The sequence below is a fragment of the Aquarana catesbeiana genome, linkage group LG07 (assembly GCF_042186555.1).
Source record: "Aquarana catesbeiana isolate 2022-GZ linkage group LG07, ASM4218655v1, whole genome shotgun sequence".
Classification (NCBI taxonomy): domain Eukaryota; kingdom Metazoa; phylum Chordata; class Amphibia; order Anura; family Ranidae; genus Aquarana; species Aquarana catesbeiana.
This window is the reverse complement of record NC_133330.1, coordinates 193,456,320-193,478,283: the sequence shown is the minus strand read 5'-3', so window position 1 is coordinate 193,478,283 and position 21,964 is coordinate 193,456,320. Positions and strand designations below refer to the sequence as shown.

The window sequence follows — 21,964 nt, the reverse complement described above, 5'->3', positions numbered from 1 at the left end:
GCGGCGATCCACTTGCCCTAATGCCACCCCCACCCTGCGCGATCCATGGCCTTACTTCATACTGTGGTAGAGGAGCGGGGAGGAGGACGAGGTAGTGGTGCACTGCTGAATCCAGGGTAGGGCTCCTGGAAGAGGCTGTTACTGCCGGGACCGTTGCTTCTCCTTCCGGCTGAACAGGAGGCGGATAGTGCGGTCTCAGGACCCACTTCCCCTAATAGATGGGCCGCTACTGATATAGAGTGAAACAACGGTTTTAGATATACCATAGGTAACATTCTACTCAGAGCCTTTGTTTTGTTTTTTAAGTTTTCCTCTTTGCTTTTTTATTAAATATGTATTATTTTATTGCTAAGAGCCTGTCATACATTTATGTGCTACTGAAAACTTATCAGAGACATTCCGTAATTTTCCCATCTTCATGTCAGCATACTATGGTTTAGCTCCTCCTCCTCTGACCCCCATAGGACCACCCATAACATTGCTAATAAAAACAGAAGATAGATACCACCTGTGTTCCTTCATCAGAACGTATGACTGAACACAAAGGGCAGGATTGTATGTGAACATGAAGATAGGCCAGGCAAAGAAAATTCAATAAGCACCCAATAACATACTTATAATATAGTGATATTAAAAACATAAACTTTAAAAAAATAAAGTTGACTTTAAACCATTCGGTTTCTTTTCAGATGTAATATCCCGCAAGAAAAAGGCCAGTTCTGCGTAAAGGTTACTGCAGGGGTCTCAAACTGGTGGCCCTCCAGCTGTTGCGAAATTACAAGTCCCATCATGCCTCTGCCCATGGGAGTCATGCTAGTAACTGTCAGCTTTGCCATGCCTCATGGGACTTGTAGTTTTGCAAAAGCTGGAGGGCCGCCAGTTTGAGACTCCTAGGTTAAAGTAATAGAAGGTGGTGGTGTAAATGTTTAAAATGTGGTATATATTCACATATATATATATATATATATATATATATATATATATATATATATATATATATATATTATGGGTGGAGCCCTATGTCTGATATGGACATAGATAACATTTGTAGTTAACATAAAACTTACCATCGGAGATAGACCTGGAAGTGTGGACTTACCATATGAAATGGACCTGAAAGTGTGCCTTGGTCTGCTGGTCGGTATGCCAGAATAAGGGGGCATACCCTAGTTTAAGAAATGATTATTCTGTAGAGAGAAATGAATGAAATGAATGAATGAAATGAATGCCTTGAAATGGGGATGGGAGGGTGGGTATCGCGCACAGGAAACCGACAAGCACCACAGGTGAGTGGGCTGCTTAAATACCCCCCAGGCTCCTCCCATAAATTCAGGCCACCATACTGGCCTTCCTACTTATGGGTGGAGCCCTATGTCCGATATGGACATAGATAACATTTGTAGTTAACATAAAACTTACCATCGGAGATAGACCTGGAAGTGTGGACTTACCATATGAAATGGACCTGAAAGTGTGCCTTGGTCTGCTGGTCGGTATGCCAGAATAAGGGGGCAAAAACATTCAGGTAGGGGTGTGGTTTTGTTGGTTCTGGCTTTGTTTATTTGAGCAAGTTTGGTGAATGCTTGTGCCGTTTCCTCCTGAGGAGTGGGGACGTACCGGGCGAGGTAGGCAGAGTTTCACCTTCTAAGTCTCTTGATGACGTGGTCTGGGACCCATGCCGAAATGCTGCCAAGGCTGCCCCAATACTAAGGAATGACTGGAGTGCTGACTGGGGTCGAGGTGTAGGCAGTGCAAAAGAACCCCCAGGTGTTTGATGAACTGGCAGGCACTCGAGGGTTGCCTGAAAAGATAATAGGGGACTAGAGTTTGAGTGTTCCAGTAGGAGTGACAGTAGGTGGTCGAGTATGGTTACTGGCCACCGGACGTTGTTTACTTTATAGAGACGGATGTCTATCCTGGAGCTTGATTGCTGGGTTTTGGACACTGCAGGGTGGAGGATGAAATGGTGTTGGCAGCGGGCCAACTACACAGAAGTTGGCCTGCGGGATTGCTGCGGGTGAACTCGCTGGGCCGCCAGAAGCCGTGATAGGCCAAGTAATGGCTGCTTGTATGACCAAACTGGGGAGAAGGCCCAATAGCGAACTGGTTAATATAGTAGACATGTCCTGGAAGGTGGCAGCCTGGAACGAACGTGCAGTGGCCATTAAACTGGTGTTGCCAAGATAATTACACCAGCCTGTGCAGGAAGGACATGACAGAACGATGCGGGCCTGGCTTCATTAAGAGGCTCGCCTCGGACCGGATGTCGGTGGCAAAGCCACGGCCTGTCCTGTCCAGATAGGACCCTGAAGTTAAGCAGCTGCCATGACCGGGTGTAACTTGAAGAGGGAGGAAGTCCGGGTAAACCCGGGGTTTAGGAGTGTCTCTGGGAACCATGTACTTGTAAACCGATGATGGCCAAAAATTGCCGCGAAACCTGTGGTGGCTGTGGCATCTGTCGCTATCTGGGGTGACAAGGACGACGTAAGTGATAAGACCCTAGAGTTAAGGTATAATCATTGATACACCGATCCACGTAGTACGGGACTTTCCGACATTGATAGGTCCGCATTCTTAGGAAAGACTGTAGCTACTAGTTAGTACACACCCGTGTATGGGTGAAGACTTGGGGAATTAACCTGATACGGGTCCGTTTGTCAAGGGGGAGGTTGGCCTGCGTGGTGTTCGTTAATTCAGAGGAGGATATTGTAGACCTGGTTCCGGATTATTGAGTTTTTGAGACTACAAGCTGAAGGACATAATGATATTACCAGCGAGTCAAGTGGTGTCTACATAGTACCTGGCTGCCTGTGCCAGTAAAAGTGAATTTGTTAGGCCGTAGAAAACCATAGAGGGCCAGGTAGATGGCTGCTTGTATGACTAGACTGGGGAATGTCTGAGGTTATGACATGTCCCTGAAGATGGCAGTTGTGATGGGCAAGCGTTTGCCGTTAGCTATGGGCTGATGCTTCTGGACGCCACGTAGAAAGGATCCTACTGTATGAGTCGTAAACACGGATGACTCTCTGGAGTCCTGTGAGGGCAAGAAATGCTGGATGTTGGCTAGGTATAGCCTGATGATGTTATGAGGAGCCAGCTGTGTGTGGCAATACGATACCTGGTGCGGGGTGGAACCTGAATTCAACTGACCTAAGCGAGAAATGACACAGAAATCGATGAGTGGCTCGTATGAAATGCCACTGGAGACAAGTGGCCGATTAAGTGCCACTGAAGAATGATGTGTGACTGATTGTGATTGGATACGTACTTGCCAGGATTGCAAGAAGTTATGTTTGGGTGTGTCCCTGCAACATTTGCAAGAAGTTGTGACTGGATGCGTGCTTGCAATGATTGCAAGAAGTTATGCTTGGATGCATGCTTGCAACGTTTGCAAGACGTTATGCTTGGATGCATGCTTGCAACGTTTGCAAGAAGTTATGCTAAGATGCGTGTCTTGTAATGATTGTAAGATTTGTGCTTGAATGTGTGCTAGCAACGATTGCAAGGGAGTTCCTGTCGGTGGAGATGTGTTTGTAGTGACTGTGAAAAGTTCGTATAGCTGCATGTGCTTGCAAGACTGCAAGAGTTAAGCTTGGATATGTGCTTGCAATGGTTGCGAGAAGTTATGTTTGAATGCATGCCTGCAACGTTTGCAAGAAGTTTTATGATTGGATGCATGTTTGAAATGATTGCAAGAAATTGTGCTTGGATGTGTGCTTACAACGACTGCAAGACTTCTGCTTGGATGCGTACTTGCAACGATTGCAAGAAGTCATGATGAGATGTGTGCTTGCAACAATTGCAAGAGGTTATGTATCGATGTGTGCTTGCAATGAAATGCAAGAAGTTGTGTTCGGATGCGTCTTTACGACGATTGCAAGAAATTATACTTGGATGTGCTGTGACTACGAGGGGGTATAGTAGCGAGGCGAAGTTATCAACGAATGAATCGGGACCATGACTGAGCTTCGAAGGAAGACGGGGTGTGGCCCCATTTTTTCTTTTTTTTTTTTTTTTTTTTGACTGACCTAGAGGAAATGACAGATGACAACCGGTGGAGGGCTTGACTACCTGGTTTGATAGGTAAATTGTAACATGTTTAAGCGACAGGTGCATATCATTAAATAAATGAGTGAACTGTTGCCTTGGCAGAGGCACAAATCAGTGTGCCCTGACTGCGCCACTGAGGCCGCGCCAACTGGGGCTTGCCAGGATGAACCGATGTCCGACGGATGCCCTGAAGTTGAATCGGGGCGCGGCATGCGACAATGAAATAAATGAAATGTTTGCCTTAGAATGAAATGAATGAAAAACGTTTCGCCATGACAGAGGCACGAATCGGTCGTGCCGCAGCTGCGACTGACAACAACCCGGACTCTGGAGCATGCATTGAAATGAGGCAAAAAGAAACGTTGGTGCATGCCGGAATAAATTGGTGCACGACGGATGCGACTGGATTTGAATGGGAGTGTGGTATTTAACCGTGAAATGTTTGCCCTGGCAAAGGCACGAATTGCTTATGCCGCTACTGATAGCTAACCAAGTTGATACGTTTTTTTTTTTTTTTTTTTTTTTTTTTTAGTTTTGTATATTAGTAGTTTTTTTTTTTTTTTTTCGTATATTGTTTTTTGTTTTTTTTTGGTTTTTTTTGTTTTTTTTTGGTTTTTTTTTTATTTATTTATTTATTTATTTATTTTTTTTTATTTTTTTTTTTTATCGACTGCGACAAAATGACGAGTCGGACTATGGAGTAGGAATGACATGAGGCCAAGACAACTGGGGCGCGCCGGAACGAATCGGTGCATCTTGGATGCTACTGGATTCGAATCGGGGCGCGGTACGTGACAGTGAAATGAGTGAAATGATGAAATGAATGAAATGATTTGTCATGGTAGAGGCGCGTGCCATGACAGAGGCACGAGTCGATCATGTCGCGACTGCAACTGACAACGACCGGACTCCGGAGCATGTACTGAAATGTGGCCGAAAATACCTGGGGCACGCCGTGACGAATCGTTGCATCATGGATGCGACTGGATTCGAATCGGAACGTGATTCGTGACAGTTGAAATGATTCCCATGACAGAGGAACGAATCGGTGAGCCGTAAACTACGACTGACAACGAAGCGGACTCTGGAGCATGTCCAGAAATGAGGCCGGGCCCTGGGGCACGCCGTAACGAATCGGTGCATCGAAGATGCGACTGGATTCGAACCGGAGCGCGGTAAGTGCAGGTGTAACATTTTGTTGCCATGACAGAGGCGCGAATCGATCATGCCGCTATAGCGACTGACTGCGAATCGGACTCTGGAGCATGTACTGAAATGTGGCCAATACCTGGGGCACGCCAAGACGAATCGGTGCATTTCCATGCGACTGAATTCGTAACGGAGCGTGATACGTGGCATGATAACCATGACAGAGGTACGAATCGGTGAGTCGAAAGCGACTGATAATGACGTGACTCTGGAGCATGTACTGAAATGAGGCCGTGACTACTGGGGCACACCGGAGCGAATCGGTGCATCATTTAGATGCGACTGGATTCGAATCGGAGCGCGGTACGTGACTGAAATGAAAGAAATGATTCAAAATGGTTTGAAATGTTAGAAATGAATTTAGAAATGTTCAAAATGAGAAATGATTGATATCGACTGACGTGGTTCGATAAGGAATAGCGAACCGCTACGGCTGTTTGCTGACGCCTGGTAATAATTAGACATGCCTAAAACGAAGCAACGTCTATATCGCTGTGCTTTTTTTCAGATAACGAGAAATGGTGACATGACGATAGTGCGAGTAATACACATGCGGTTACGTTCGTGAAATTTGCGAGTGATTCGTAATTCTGATATCACAGTTTAGTGACATGACATAAAAGTACGTAAAAACAAAAATCCGAGGGGACCCTACCTGCGACAGCCCAGCCAGACGCGTGGTGCGAACGAATCGGTAAACGCGGACTTCAAAAACTCTCGGGCACGGAGATCACGAATGCGGGAACTCGTGAGCCAAGTATTTGCGAACGCTGAAATCGGAATAGTCGGCCTAGTGACGTATATCGCGCACAGGAAACCGACAAGCACCACAGGTGAGTGGGCTGCTTAAATACCCCCCGGGCTCCTCCCATAAATTCAGGCCACCATACTGGCCTTCCTACATATATATATATATATATATATATATATATATATATATATATATATATATATATATATTGTATATCTTTAGGAAGCATACATTTCAGTGTGCTTGCATATGTTTGTTTTTATGCCTTACCTATGCAGCTTAGCTATAGGGGTTAACAGAAAACAATTTGCCTCACAGCATAGAAAATAATAGGTAGCATTGTCGAAATGTAGAAAATATAACAAAATGCACTCTTCTTTATGGACTAACAATGCATTTTCTTGACAAGTTTTAAAGGGATCTTCCATATCTGTCAGGACAGAGCTGCACAGACATGCACAGAAATGGAAAATATTTTAAATAAAAGAATGGAGATATTCTTAGAAAATTGCAGTACTGTCATTTGTTTAAAAATATCCAATAGTAAAAAAAAATTAAATAATAAAAAAAATATACAATAGTAAAATAGAATTAGAAATAATAGAAACTAATAGTCTGAATGAAATGGCAGCTTTTAAGGTATAGATAAGGCAAAGGGTGGCAATATTATACTGGAAATAATGTGTGTGCCTTTAGATGTTGCTGAAATGAGAAATCCCAAATGCACACCATGCAGTACAAGTTACCTAGGGTCAGCAATAAGGGTGCTGTAGTGATCAGAAGAATGGCAGTGTCAACCTTGAACACATTGGGGTTGAATTACTAAAACTAGAGAGTGCAAAATCTGATGCAGCTCTGCATAAAAACCAAGCAGCTTCTGTTTTTTTTGTCAACGCTTAATTGAAAAAGCTGAAGTTAGAAGCTGACTGGCTACCATGCACAGCATAGAATCCTGCTTGGAACATTGATTTTACAGGTGACTTTAAAATAAAGTTAGTTTAAGGAACGTTTTGGTTTGAGGGTAATATGTAAGTGAGTTCAAGTTACCATACATTAACAGAACTACTTTTTTGGGCACTACAACATACAAAAGGCATTGTAAAACAGGGTACAACTTAGCTATGGTTCAGGTCCTGAAATGTATTGGGAGGGGGAGACATTGCAACCTGGATGTCCATAGTTCTAAACCCCAAGGGTAAACCCCTCTTATAGCCACATATTTTATACAGTAGATCCTTCATTTCTTTAGGAACCTTTCACACGAGCGGACCGATCAGGTTCACCTGTCAGTTTTTTAGCGGACCCTGTCAGACCTTCCATTGCCCTCTATGGAGCGGTGGATGTAAACGGACATGTGTCCATTTACATCCACTGACATCTGATCCCCTAAAAACAGGCAGATGGGGGATACACTCCCCATCCGTCTGTCAGATTGAATTGGATGACAGTTGGATGTAAACAGACAGGCAGTCCGTTTACATCCGTCCGCCCATAGAGGAAAGCCGGCTGTGTTTGTGTCTGCTCTGCATAAGTGGAGGGGACACGGACCTGTCATCTGCCTGCTCAGCGGGGATCACCAGAGATATCCCCTGTTGAGCAGGCGGATCCCGCCAGTGTGAAAGAATCCCTATTGTTTTCATGACATATTGAATGCTGTCTGAACAAAATAATTTCCACCTCACTGATATGTTTGGTAATTGAAGTTTGATTGGTTGCTATGAATTACTGCACATTGCGCTCCATTGCTCTTTGCAATGACCAGAAAATGTAGGGGATATTTTTTATCCTATTTGTTTTGTTTTGCTTGATGTTTGTAGCAGATTGAATAGAACAATGGACTGAATAAAGCAGCATATGTGATCTGATGCTCCTTTTGTTCTCTTGTCTTTCCGCAGGTGGTAGTTAACATGAGAGTATGTGAACATGGGCCTGCATGCTGGTAAATAAACCCTTGTGTTGCATTGCATTATATTAAGAGTAAGCCTCATTACTTCTTTCAGTAATTACTGTTTCTCATGGAATGTTTATTTCTTATTGTCTTAATTTTCCTTTTTTCTATGTTGCAGTGCACATTGTTCATAACATAAATGGATCGTTATAGGGTTATTTGTTAGAAATTGGCTAAATTAAAGTGATAGTAAAATCAGAAAAAAAAAAAAATCAGCCAGCCCCTTGTGCACGGTTAGGAGATGTTCATTGTACCTGCAGGTAAGACTTATTGTAAGTTTAAAATAAGACTTTACTACTGCTTTAATGTGACTATATTGATTGCAAACATTTGTTCTTTCTAACCTCTTCAAATCCAACCTTTTTGTTTGTTCATATAGATTTTTACATTAGTTATCTATAAAAATGCCCAATCCAAGAATCCTTATAAAAGGGCTGCATTTATTTATATGATTGCAGAAACTGCTTATATGTCAGACAAACCCATGCATAATCACAAGGAATATATCCCTCATCTGTATGAATAGAGTCTGCCTTGTGATCCTAAGATGTAATGGTAATTTATGATCTTTGATTACATTTGTTATTTTATGAGCTTCGTACATGTCTGTTGGACCAACTGAAAAAAGACCAAATTCAAAGCTGTCACGGTGTGTTTAGCCCCCCTGATGGTTAGTTGCTGGTGATTGCAGGATTTTCTAAAGCTGGTTGCTGGGTTACAGCGTCCTGGCAATGTGTAAAATAACAAAGTAGAAACAGAAAGCTAAATGACAGGGTGTATCATTACAAACTATAGTGGCACCAGCAAGCCATGTGAGATGAACAGTGCAGGCAGTATTACAGCACAGGTAACCTGATGCAAGCATTGTCAAATGAAGAGCACAGGCATCATGCAAAGTAATAACTGGTTTAGTGAGACTGTGAAAGCACCAGAAAATAGGAAAGTGAGTATTACATTGGTAAGAGACAAATGTCGGTTATTTCTATTTTAAGGTTGTTTTACACTTTAGTAGCGCCAAAGACATTAGAGATTCCTAAAATATTATTTTGTACTTTTAACTGAGATCCCTGAAATATTGCTGTGTACTTTAACTGAGATCCTCAAACATTACTAAGTACATCATTGCAGCATGCAGCTCCTGATTTACTGGTATATCACCTGTTTAAGCAATCTTCATCTTTTATTACTTATCGTCATCTTTCATTACTAGGTTATATAAAGTAATGTAAAGGCTTTTTAAATTTGGATATGTGACTAGCCCTTGAAATCATTTTAATAATATATTAAAATGTAATCCATAACATAATTGCTACTTATAGTGAAAAGGTGTGTAGTTTCTACCCATCTATTTCACGGCTGTTATATAGGGATCACTAGAATAGAGTATTGTTACAAAAGGGGTGCAGTAAGCAGCTTACAACAGCTTCTCTGCATAGCTAATGTAGGTTGGGGTAGCAAACGGAATAGTAAGAGTAATTTTAAAAGGGTCAGTCCTCACAATGCTGATATTTCATGTACTTTAGCCATAAACTCTTCCACTGGCTATTTACAACTCTGCTTACTTCTTTTCTTGTAAATTGTGGTATTATACAAGTTCACCACCAAGTATTGTTTTCAATTTGTCAATTGCTAAAAAAAAAAAAAAAAAAAAAAAATGAAATTCAAAGTTTTAAATACAACAAGAGAAATAAGGATATTCATCCTAATATCTTGATTTTTATTATTTATTATGCATCATAAATTGTGTATTATATTGTAATATATATTTTTTATACATATTTATCATACAGTATTGTATACAGTGGTATTATATTTTCTCTCTCTCTCTCATATACATATATATATATATATATATATATATATATATATATATATATATATATATATATATATATATATATATATATATATATATATATATATATATATATATATATATATATATACACACACATACACATTACACAAGTTTGTGAAATGCATTTTAAAACATGACTGTACAAGGATTTGGCTTGCTTTTAGCAATAATAATTTTCTTTGCCATACACATCACCTTTTTTAATGATAAGCTGCTGTATCAGTTTATTGTCTACAGTATATACATACCATGGCTTTGTATTTTTACTGTTTTAAAGCACCTTCCTGATGAAGTATCCAGTGTAAGTTGCAAAACACGCTGACAGTGTTATATGTATATCCAATAAAGAGCCCATTTTACCACACAAGTTATATTAAGTATCTCCTCTTTTATGGGTGCCTATTTTTGGGGCCTAATTCCTTAACCACATCCTAATATCTTCTTAAACTGATTGTTTTATTGATTTTATTACATTTCTTAGAGAATAAATACATTTTCCATCACATCCCATCCCACAGAGGCAACAGGAAGTGAGAGGAAATCTCTCTAATGTGGGGAGAATTTACCTTTTATACAGTTGTTGCTGAAACAGGTAACCCCATTGAAAAATCTTTTCTTCACTTACTGTTGCAGTGACAACTGTAATATTCATAAAACAAATAGAGAGTAGAAATATCCTTAGTGGCAACACAGGAGAAGCTTTTTTTTAATGATAAAAAACAGAAGTCTTGGTGTTGGCCTAAGTCTTTTCTCACTGCTATAATTAAAAATGAAATATAATTTGTAGGTGGATCATTTTAAGCTGGAGGTACATTAGTTCATCAAGTATGACATTTTTGCATGTGTACATTTGTTCATGAATCTATCATATAAAAAAATAATAAAAATTTGTCTATTCATTTATCAGAAGTTTTTTTTTTTTTTTTTAGGGCTCAACTCAAATTTTTATATGCTCTTTACGCCCTTCACATGGATATTGCTGCAAGTAGCAAAGATCCCCATAACTACCAGCAGCCACCCAATCATCTTGAGTGGTCATGGGGCCACTCAGCAGATGATGAAGCTGCCACTGATGATGAACAAGAAGATCTGCCTTTTGATGGGATTCTTGAATGTTATCTAGTTCCAAGCTTAAATTGTGATCTACAAAACAATTCTGTTCTTCCTTCTGATTATCCTCAAGAATTGAATAAAAGCCTGGAAGAAGGCCTGCCTGTTAATATTAGCATAGCATCTGCTACCACAAGTGATGAAACTGTTTATTCTTTGGACAGTAACAGTGAATTTAGTTTGTCTGAGACTATAGCTAAACTAAGTGAGGCCAAAGAAGTCACTGAACACAGCAGTGATATCTTAGTCTCCATTCCTACAATAATACCAGATGTTCTCCTACGCCATTTTAATGAGGAGAGTCTGCTAAATCCATATGAGTTCATTGACTATGAGACAATACCAGAAATATCAATTGCTGAGAGCAGCGATGAAACCGTTATTAGCAGAAAAAGTTGTACTAAGCATAGCCAGTATGGTGTCCTTAATGATGAAGATTTCAGAATGGAAAGTTTCAAAATAGGTCAAAATGAAAACACTGGTGACCAAGAAGACATTCTTATTAATAAAGTGAATTCTGATACTGATGAAACATCGCATAAAGAGAATGTATCTGAATTTGATCAGAGAGGCAAAGAACTGAATGAATTACCAACTAACAATATGGACAAGGAAGTCCAACATCCTAAACAAGACCAAGAAAGAAGACTTTCTTCTAGTGAAATAAAGTATGGTCAAGGACAGGTTCATTATAAGCTCCCTGATTTCTCTAAAGTACCACCAAAAGTAAAAATACCTAAGGGTGATACTGGTAATGCTAAGCCAATTTCTTTAATAAAGAGAGCTACATCCTCTTCCAATTTATCAGGTCAATATTTTGTTATTCAAGATATACTGGATTCAATGCAACCATTTACAGAACATGGGTTGATGGAGGATAGTTCCATATGTTCTGACCATCTACATGTACAGGTAAATATTATATTTGTTATATTGTTCATTAAAATATTATAGAAACAACAAAAAGTGATGGCAGAAAAAGACCGAGTAGTCCATCGAGTCTGCCTGTATTTTTTTTTCTTATTCATGTTTTGTATTTTTTTGTTTTTTTCCCATTAGGTTTTTTTTGGGTATCTTTTTTTGTATGAGTATAGATCTATGTTTGTCCCAAGCATGATTGAAGCCATTTATTGAAAGAGGAATAAAATAGAAGTGGGACTTTATATGAGCCGTGACCATCCAGTACACAGGACTCCATCCCTAATTATTACATGTCAAAAGGAGGAGGTTTGGGACTTTATATGAAACAAGACACTTGGGTAGATTAAATCAATCAATATAGTAAAAAATATTATTTTAATGGCAGCGTGGAAGGAGACAGTACAGTGGATAACATTAATGGTATAACAATACATGATAAGTACAATAAAAAGGCATGATAAAATCATAACACAATAAAATTCATAGTACAGTAGCATAGTTGCATATATTTTTGATAATGAACCATCAGTACACTCCAACGTAACTATGTACAGGTTATGTGTTGAAATATCTTGAAAAAGGTCAACTTTGTGTTAATAAAAGCTTTTTCATTTTTCCCCCACATTTTTCAAAAACTTGTGGAAAAAAATTACATGTTTAAAAGACTCATTATGCATCATAGAATATAGATTGGGGTGTTTGCCTTCCAAAATGGGGTAATTATGTGGGCGTTTCCATTGTCCTGGTACTCTAGGGCCTTCAAAAGTGTAATAGGTAGTCGACAAGTTACAGTGTCATTAGTGCCATAGTGTCATCGTGCCATCAGCATCACCCTGCCTCAGTGTCATCAGTGCAATCAGTGTCACAGTGCAACGGTGTCATCAGTGTCACATTGTCCATCAGTGTCATAGTGTCACCGTGTCATCAGTGTCACCGTGCCTCAGTGTCACCATGCCTCAGTGTCATCAGTGTCACCGTGCCTCAGTGTCACAGTGCCATCGGTGTCATCGTGCCTCAGTGCCATCAGTGTCACCATGCGTCAGTTTAATCAGTGCCACAGTGTCATCAGTGTCACAGTGCCATCAGTGCCACAGTGTCATCAGTGCCATCAGTGTCACAGTGTCCATCAGTGCCAGTGTCACCGTGCCTCAGTGTCACAGTGCCCATAGTGTCATCAGAGTCACCATGCCATCAGTGTCATCGTGCCTCAGTGCCATCAGTGTCACCATGGCTCAGTGTCATCAGTGCCACCAGTGTCACAGTGTGCATCAGTGCCATGGTGTCACCGTGCCATCAGTGTCACCATGCCTCAGTATCATCAGTATCACCATGCATCAGCGTCACAGTGCCATAGTGTCATCAGTGTCACAGGGACCATAATGTCATCAGAGTCATAGTACCATCAGTGTCACATTGCTATTGGTGTCTCACAGTGCCGCATATCAGTGCTGCCAGTGCCATCAGTGTCACAGTGCCAGAATTTATTTTGGGCTGAAATTTTGGCTATGTACATGCTGTGTTGAAATATCTTGAAAAAGGTCAACTTTGTGTAAAAAAAGCGTTTTCATTTTTTCCCCACATTCTCCAAAAACTTGTGGAAAAAAAGTACATATTTAAAAGACTCATTATGCATCATAGAATATACATTGGGGTGTTTGCTTTCCAGAATGGGGTAATTATGTGGGCATTTCCATTGTCCTGGTGCTACAGTGCCTTCATAAGTGTAATAGGTAGTCGACAAGTTATATGTGTAATTTATGCTCCTAGAACACCTGACAGTGATCCCTGCATGTTGGGCCTCTCTATGTGGCCAGACTGTGAAAATGTCTCACACATGTGGTATGGCAGGTAGGCGCTAGAATAAGATTTTTCTGGGTTTAAAGATATCAGTGTAGGCAAATTTAGACAGGCCTGTGCTTTAGTTTAGGCCTGTTTGTTTTGATTTAAAATTGGGAGTGTTTAGTGTAGTGGTGGGTGTGACCACCTGTGCTCTGGCTCAGAGGTGCCTCCCCTGCTTTCAGGAAGATTGTTTTGGAACAGTGGTTGGATCTGAAGTTTGAGTGGCAGGCAACTCATGTGAGGAGCTCTGGCTAATTCCCATTCAGTATAGCCAGGGGGCAGACCTCCCATTTAAGCTGGGGTCACTTGCTGCCCGGGAGTTCTGACGGAGCAGGAAAAAGAAGAATGGAGTTTTAGGTAGCTGCCGCAGGGCGTTCCCACGTGGCGGGCGCGCCGAGCAGGGAGGAGGGCAGGAGGAGCCGCTAGGATGGATTCCTGAATAAAGACCTTGTACCATGGAGTTAGTGTCAAGCTGCTGTGACCGGGGAACACAGGACTTGAGCTTTGGAGAAGGTCAGTGTGGAAGAAGCTAAAGGAGGATTGTTGAGAGTAGTGCAGAATGCTGTGGCCGGGGAATGCAGCGTTTGCAGTTATGGACTGGCTTTTTTTTGTAATCAAAATTTTTATTTCCATTTTATAAATACAATAACAATTCATACATCATTACAAAACCCCCTATTCACCAAACCCAAAAACATAATACGTTACATCCCTCCACAACCGCATTCACCTAAACCACGCCCACTTGTCCCTTCCCCAATTCCCCCTCCCCCCTCCATTTCGGAACCATCTAGGAGTCTATCCGTTACTCCTTACCAACCCCCTGTGTAAATGTATAAAAAAAAAAAAAAAAAAAAGGGGGAGTGTGCATGTGTTTATCAGTTAATTATTAATTAGTGTAAGAGGCCCTTATTGGCCAAACTATCCTAGAGAGTGTTATTACCAATTACCCATCGTGTAATATAGAGATTTAATAGCCTATTTCTCCCAGCTAACACCGTGAAAAAAAAAAAAAAAGGAAAACCCCCCCAAAAGAGTGTTCATGTGTTTATCAATTAACATTAATTAGTGTAAAAAGCCCTTATTGGCCAAACTATCCAAAAAAGTGTAGTTACCAATTACCCATCGTGTACTATAAGCAATTTCATAGCCTGTTTCCTCCCAGCTTACACTGTGAGAAAAAAAAAAGGGGGGGAGGGGAGGAGCCAAGGATACCCCAATCTGTACTTACTTTATGGAGAGGGTGGGGGAAAAGAAAAAGGAGAGACAAAAAAAAAAAAAAACAGGAAAAACCCCCAACACTGATAGGTCAGCGTATTGACATCAAAGCCTCGTACCCAGGTCAATACTATTATTATGCAAGTTCACAAAGACTGTACCACCACCTCTCTCTCTCTTTCGGCGTTCTCTCTCTCTTTCTCCATCTCCACAACACATTGTTTCCAGCCTGCCCAGGTCAAATTTCCCCTGTTGGCCCTTTATTACATGAACCCATCTTTCTGCTTCCATTATTAAATTGACTTAATTTCTCCACCCTAATATTGTGGGACCCTGGGTTTGCTTCCAGATTTTCGGTATGATTTTTTTCGCTGCATTTAATAAGTGCGGTGTTATACTATCCCGGTACTTTTTGTTGGATCCCGGCATCCCATGGAATAAATAATGTAATGGTTTGAATTCCAGGGACCCCACGGTCAATTTCTCGATCCATGGGGACACTGACTCCCAAAATGGTCTAATTACTGGGCATGTCCACCACAGATGGAGAAATGTACCCTTCTGACCACATCCTCTCCAGCACCTATCGCTTATGGTTGGAAACATTTGTGCTAGTTTAACTGGGGTCCTATACCATCTTGATAAAAACTTATATGCCATCTCTTGCACCTTTGAGCTTATAGATGGAGTACGTTAATACAATCATCTTTTTAATTTGAGTATTCGTCAGTACCTGGTCCAATTCCCTCTCCCATTCCCTTACAAAGTATGGGGTTGTCCCATCCTGCCCGCTAAGGATCACTCTATACATTTGCGACAATACATGCCTGGAATCCGACCTTTGCACACATTGCTTTTCAAACATAGTGAGTGAGTTCATAGGTCTTATTGACAACTTACTTTTATTGAGAAAACTCGCTATTTGGTGGTACTTCCACTCCACCAGATGTACTGTCCCAAGTCTGGACACCACCTCTGTCAGAGATAATAGGGTTCCGCTCGGGGCAAACCTGCCACAAGTGGAGTCCCCATCCCGACCCCAAGCTCCCAGATACCCCATCTCCTCCCCCGGGGGGAACCAAAGGATTTCCTCCAGAGGAGCCAGAGGGGATATCCAAGGGGCATATTTGCCACTCCTATTCAACTTATCCCAGACTTCAAGCGTGTTCTGGGTTAACGGGGACATCCACTGAGACAGCCCTCTTGACGAGCTTTGGATCCAAGGTGCTCCTGCAAGATTCCTCCCTGCCATAGACTTTTCTACTTGAACCCATAGTTTTTTATGTGTGTCGTGGCACCAGTTCAGAATCCGGACTAAGGTCATGGCCTTATAGTATAAAGCTATATCAGGTAATCCCAGGCCCCCCTCGGCCTTATTTCTTCGCAGGATGTCATAGGCCAATCTAGGTCTTTTATCGTTCCATACAAAGGCCACGAACATCCTGCGCATCTGTCTGAAAAAGGACTCCGGTACCTTAATTGTTACCGTATACAGTGTGTAAATTAATCTAGGAAGTATACTCATTTTTATGGCGTTAATTCTCCCGAACCAAGTTAGATATTGGCCCTTCCATGTTTTTAAGTCTTCTGCTATCTCCGTCAGTAATGCGCCATAATTAAGTTCGTATAACAACTTCAGATCTACGCTAATGTGTACCCCCAAATACACCAGAAACTCTCTCTCCCAGACAAATGGATATGTATGTCGCAGCATCCTTTCCAGTGCTATTGGGACATGGCTAGGAAGGATAATCAACTTCTCAAAATTAATTTTAAAATTAGATAAAGTGCCACATTTTTGTACCTCCACCATAAGTGCAGCTAGGGATGACTGTGGAGCAGAGAGGAAAAAGAGAAGGTCATCTGCATAGGCTGCTACCTTGTGTTCCACCTGTCCTATACATGTCCCAATTATCTCTCTGTTATTTCTGATTTTACTTAAAAAAGGCTCCAGTGTTATCGCAAATATTAAAGGTGATAATGGACACCCTTGCCTCGAGCCGTTTCGTATATTGAAGCAGTCTGACAGTGTACCATTTACCTTAATCCTTGCTCTTGGTTCCGTATACATAGACATTATCCACCCCATCATTCGCTCCCCCAGGCCTATCCCCCTCAATAATTCTCTCATAAAAGCCCCAATTCACCCTGTCAAACGCCTTTTCGGAATCCATTGACAGTATGATCCTTGGGGCTCTATCTGGGCCTGACTGCATCCAATGAAGAATATGACGCGCCCGGATAGTATTGTCCCTAGCCTCACGCCCTTCCATAAACCCCGTCTGGTCCAAATGCACCAATTCCCCAATGTGCCCTTGAAGCCTCAAGGCCAGGATCTTTGCTAATAATTTGGTATCCAAGTTAAGTAGGGAGATAGGCCTGTAGTTTGCGCAGCTTTGGGGATCTCTCCCCCCTTTTGGCAATACCGTTTTATACGCCAGAAGGGCTTCTGATGGCAGTGGATTAGAAGCAATAATTGACTTGAAATAGTTACAAAGTGGTTCTACTAATAAGGGAAGGAATTTTTTGTAATATAAGCTCGTCAGCCTGTCCAGCTATGGGCTCTTCCCTAATGGCAATGTTGCTATCACCCTACTCAACTCCTCTACCGTGATTGGACGCTCCGTTTCATCTATAATTGTTTTGGATAGCCTGGGCATTGATACTTCGTTTATGTAATCCCATATCTCTTTCCTGCCATGACTCTCACTATCCCCTACCGCCGGGGTGTCTACTTTGGGAATATTGTATAGCGCTTCGTAAAATTTACCAAATTCTGCGGCTAAGGCTTTCGTTCCCACTACCTTCTTACCTCTGACTAATAAACTATGAACATGTCTGGAGTCCTGTTGTTTTTTAAGTTGTTTAGCCAGTAACCGTCCACACTTATTCCCCTGTTCATACGCCCTGTTTGCGAAGAACCTAGGTTTTATTTTTAACTTTTTGTTCTAGGCACTGTGAGAGTTCTGCTCGCAAACCCTCCATCGCCTATTGTCTGCGGGGTCGAGATTCCCCTTATGTTTCACCTCCAATACATTAATTTTATCTAATAGTTCTTTTATCTCTTTTTTTCCTTCTTTCTTTATATGTGAACCATAAGCTATCAATTCCCCTCTTATGACTGTTTTATGAGCCTCCCACATCACTTGATCTGACACTTCCCCTATCTTATTTATTTCAAAATACTCTTTTATTTTTATACCCAATTTCTCCACTATTTCTTCCTTATCCAGTAATGATTCATTCAAGTGCCATGTTCGCTCTAAATGACCCATCTGAATTAAATAGAAAATCAGGGTTATTGGGGCATGGTCTGACGTAGTTATGGGTCCAATTGTGCTCGAGAGGACATTTTCCAAATAAAATTGATTCACCAAGAAAAGGTCCAACCGCGAGTACATATCGTGTGTTTTAGAATAATAACTAAAGTCCTTAATTCCTACATGCGACACCCGCCAACAGTCCACAAGGTGTTGAGAGCGTATAAGTTGCTTAACCTGTTTTAAGGCTCTGAATGACATGGCGGTTCTGCCTGTTGATGTATCCATATTTGGATCCAGCACCAGGTTAAAATCCCCGCCCACCATCAGACATCCCTCTCTAAATGTTTCCAATTTCCTGAATGTTTTAACAAAGAAATTAGCTGACCCTTCATTTGGTGCATATATCGTTGCAAACGTATATCGTACGCCATGCAGTGTGCCCTTCACAAATAAAAAACGCCCCTCTGGGTCACTCTGCAGGGTCTCCATTTTCCATGGGCATGACTTCTTAAAGGCAATTGTGACCCCTCTAGCCCTTGCGATTGGAAACCCTGCATGGTACCATTGGTTCATTATGTTCTGAGGTAGACTAGGAATGGAGCTACCCCTAAAGTGTGTCTCTTGTAAAAAGACTACCTCAGCTCCATAATGTTGCAATTCAACTCAAAGGTGCCCTCTCTTATTCGGTGAGCTCAACTCCCTTACGTTATATGATATAATTTTCAACGTGGCAACCATTCTTTAGATTACCCTTATAGGCTCCCGGTACCCGCCCCTTGATACTTTCCCCATGACCTTGCTCTCTCTGGTTTCTTCACCGCTGACCCTACCTACCCACATACCCCTAAAACACCCAACATTAAAACCCAAAATAAAAAAAACTCTCCACATGTACCATACCAAAAATCTTACATACTCCTCTTCCACACCAAAAAACTCCCCCTGGAGTATAATTACTAACTGGGGAGGGGGCCTGTGCAAATATACACCCCATATGTACAGGTCACCTAGTTAATCCCTTCACTCGGGATTGACCTACTGACCACAAAATAGTCCCCATTCCCAACCGTGCCCCTTCATTCCTCCCCTCCTCCCGGGCATTATTTGCAAGTCCCTTCCTTGGTGGGAAAAAAAAAAAAGAAAAAGGAACACCCTCACAACTTCATTTCTTTTGATTCTACAAGGATCCCCCACTACTCAGTCCTTTTATCCACTATCTAAGTCCTCTTTGGGCCATGCCCTTGTTGGCCTTTTGCCGTGACTTCTTGCCACCGCTCGGGCCGCTGTAGGGGGGGGTCCTAAAAAATGTATTCTCCAATTTACAAAGTCCACCATAGGAAGATCCAATCTTTGCACAAAAGATTCTAGATCGTCTTTAGTTCGCAGTGTTGCTGTTCTCCCATTCCTGGAGGCTGTCAAACTAAATGGGTATCCCCAACAATATTTGATCTCTGCCGCACGTAGGGCTTCTAACAGGGGTCGAACTGATCGATGCTGATACAAAGTCCGCCGTGATATGTCTGGGTATAATGCTATATTTGACCCATCAAACAGAATTGTGGGCTTACTACGGGCCATCCTCATTATGTTCTCTTTTACTCTGTATTTATGCACTTTGCAGATGACATCTCTTGTTATATCAGCTTTGTTACTAGGTTACGATATTTAACCAATTCCGACATTGGGATTGATTCAGGCAGTCCTTTTATACAAACATTCTGTCTTCTGTCCCTGTTCTCATAATCGTCCAGTTGGTCCCTGTACGCATTTAATACATCTTCATGCTTTTTAATAGTGTCTTGAACGTCCGCCACAGCATGTACTATGGCCTCTTGTTCACTTTCCACTTTCTCCATTCTATGCCCCAGGGCCCTGATATCTTCCTTCAAACTTTCCACTGCTTGTAAACATGACTGTTCCACCGCGCTGATTAATTGCTGCATGTCATTTTTTGTGGGGAGGACCCTCAATAGTTCCCAGATGTCCTTTTCCAAGTTTCCATCCTGTTCATTCAGTCCCTGAGACCTTTTTTCCCCATATTGGGGATTCAGCTGATTAAACAGTAATGCCTGGTTATACTCAGGCAGACGCTGTCTGGGGTCTACTTCTGCCAATGTTTGGGAGCTCTGTACCGCAGCTGAACCTGTGTTAGGAGCCGGGTCTTCTCCTCTTACCCTGGATACAGTCTCTATACACTGTAGGGCCTCTAGTGTCCCCCCATTAGCCACCACATGTTCCAATACGTTTTTATATTGTGCAAATGAGTCCTGTTTCTCTGTATCTGCTAATGGGGTTCCTGCTCCGGGACTTATGCGACCCTGTTTCCCGGCCCCCGCTTCCTCTCTCATATTCCTGGGGCTCCCTCTACCGCCCGGAAAACTTTCTTCCAGGGCTTTCCTCCCCCTTCCTGCAGCCGGGGATCTCCTACCGTATAATGCGAGGCCGTCTCCTGCTGCCGGGATGTCCAGCTTCTTACTCGAGATCCCGCGCTCTATTCTCTCCATGCCGCCAGTGGTATTGGAGCCGCTGCGTTTCTTTGTGTCCTGTCTCCCTGCCTGTCGTCCCTCTCCACAGTCGGAGGCACGGGGGGACAAGTAGGCTCGGATGCCATCCATCGAGCTTCGGCCCCTTCCCGCCAGCTGCAGAGCAGCTTGTCTGCGGGTTGTCATGCCTCCGATAGTCGGCGGCTCAGCTAAGCTCAGCTGATTGCGGCGTCAGCCCGGGAACACAGAGGGGGGGGGGCGTCACGCTCACTCACACACGCTCACTCATCAGCTGCTCAATAGTTCGCTTATTACCATGTGTAAGGCCATAGGGGAAAGGTACCGTGTATCCCTGGCCTGGTAAAGCACTCTGGTAATACCATCCAAAAGACTGTGTAGCTACCAAATTCACTGAGCCGCCGGGGAGAGGTGTTGTATGCTTCTGGCTTATTGATTTGCTGAAGCAACACCGTTCAAGAGACTTTATTACAGTAACAAGGTACAGCCAGCATAACTGGGGTTATTCAAAGTGATCCCTTTTTGTCTTAGTGGAAGTGATGAGACAGGAATCTAACAATTTTGCAGTAAAGGATTTGTACAAGAGGAGATCAAAGTAGTGATTCTCTGCAGGAGTCAGTGCAGAGGAGGAAGAGGAGCAATAGTCTGCAGTGGAAATATGCAGGAGAACAGACTGTGAATGTTAGATGTGCATCATTTTCAGGGCTAAAGCTGCTAATCAATGTTCTACAAATGTGATGACAATTCAATAAGTGCTATGGGCATCCCATATCTTCCTTTACCCCCACCAAGTTGTATCCCGCAATAAACGCAACAAAACTACGCAAATTACTGCTCATTGTCTCAGAGGTGATAGATGAGGGTCTGGCAGCAGGGTGATTTGTTGGACGTTAGTAACTAGTGGTAACCAACCGCTACACCTATAAAACCGAACAAATATTAATTACAAAGGTTGTGTGGCTGATTAAGGTGGTAATTAAACTCACTTGGTGTCTTATCTGAATTAAATTAGCCTCAGAACCTGTGTAATTAATATGTGTTCGGGTTTAAAGGGATGAGGTGGCAACCCTAAGTAGCAGAATGTGTTTTGGGGTGTATTTGCAAGTATGCATATGCCCTGTGAGAGAAATAACCTGTTAATATGACAATTTAAAACAAAAACAAAAAAAGGTCATTTTGCAAAGAATTGTGGGGAAAAAAACAACAACTTCAAAAAAAACTCACTATGCCTCTTATTAAATAGCTTGGAATGTCTACTTTCCAAAAAGGGGTAATTTGGGGGGTATTTGTACTTTC

General features: G+C 42.0%; 1 protein-coding gene across 1 annotated transcript in view; it reads left to right on the top strand.

The window, feature by feature from the left end:
- Positions 1-10,756: 10,756 nt before the first annotated feature.
- AKNAD1 (AKNA domain containing 1) overlaps positions 10,757-21,964 on the top strand; it is a 211,139-nt gene continuing 199,931 nt past the window's right edge. The window contains exon 1 of the mRNA XM_073592935.1: positions 10,757-11,838. Coding sequence (XP_073449036.1) covers positions 10,786-11,838 — 1,053 coding nt within the window. The 5' untranslated portion in view covers positions 10,757-10,785. The remainder of the gene's footprint in view (positions 11,839-21,964) is intronic.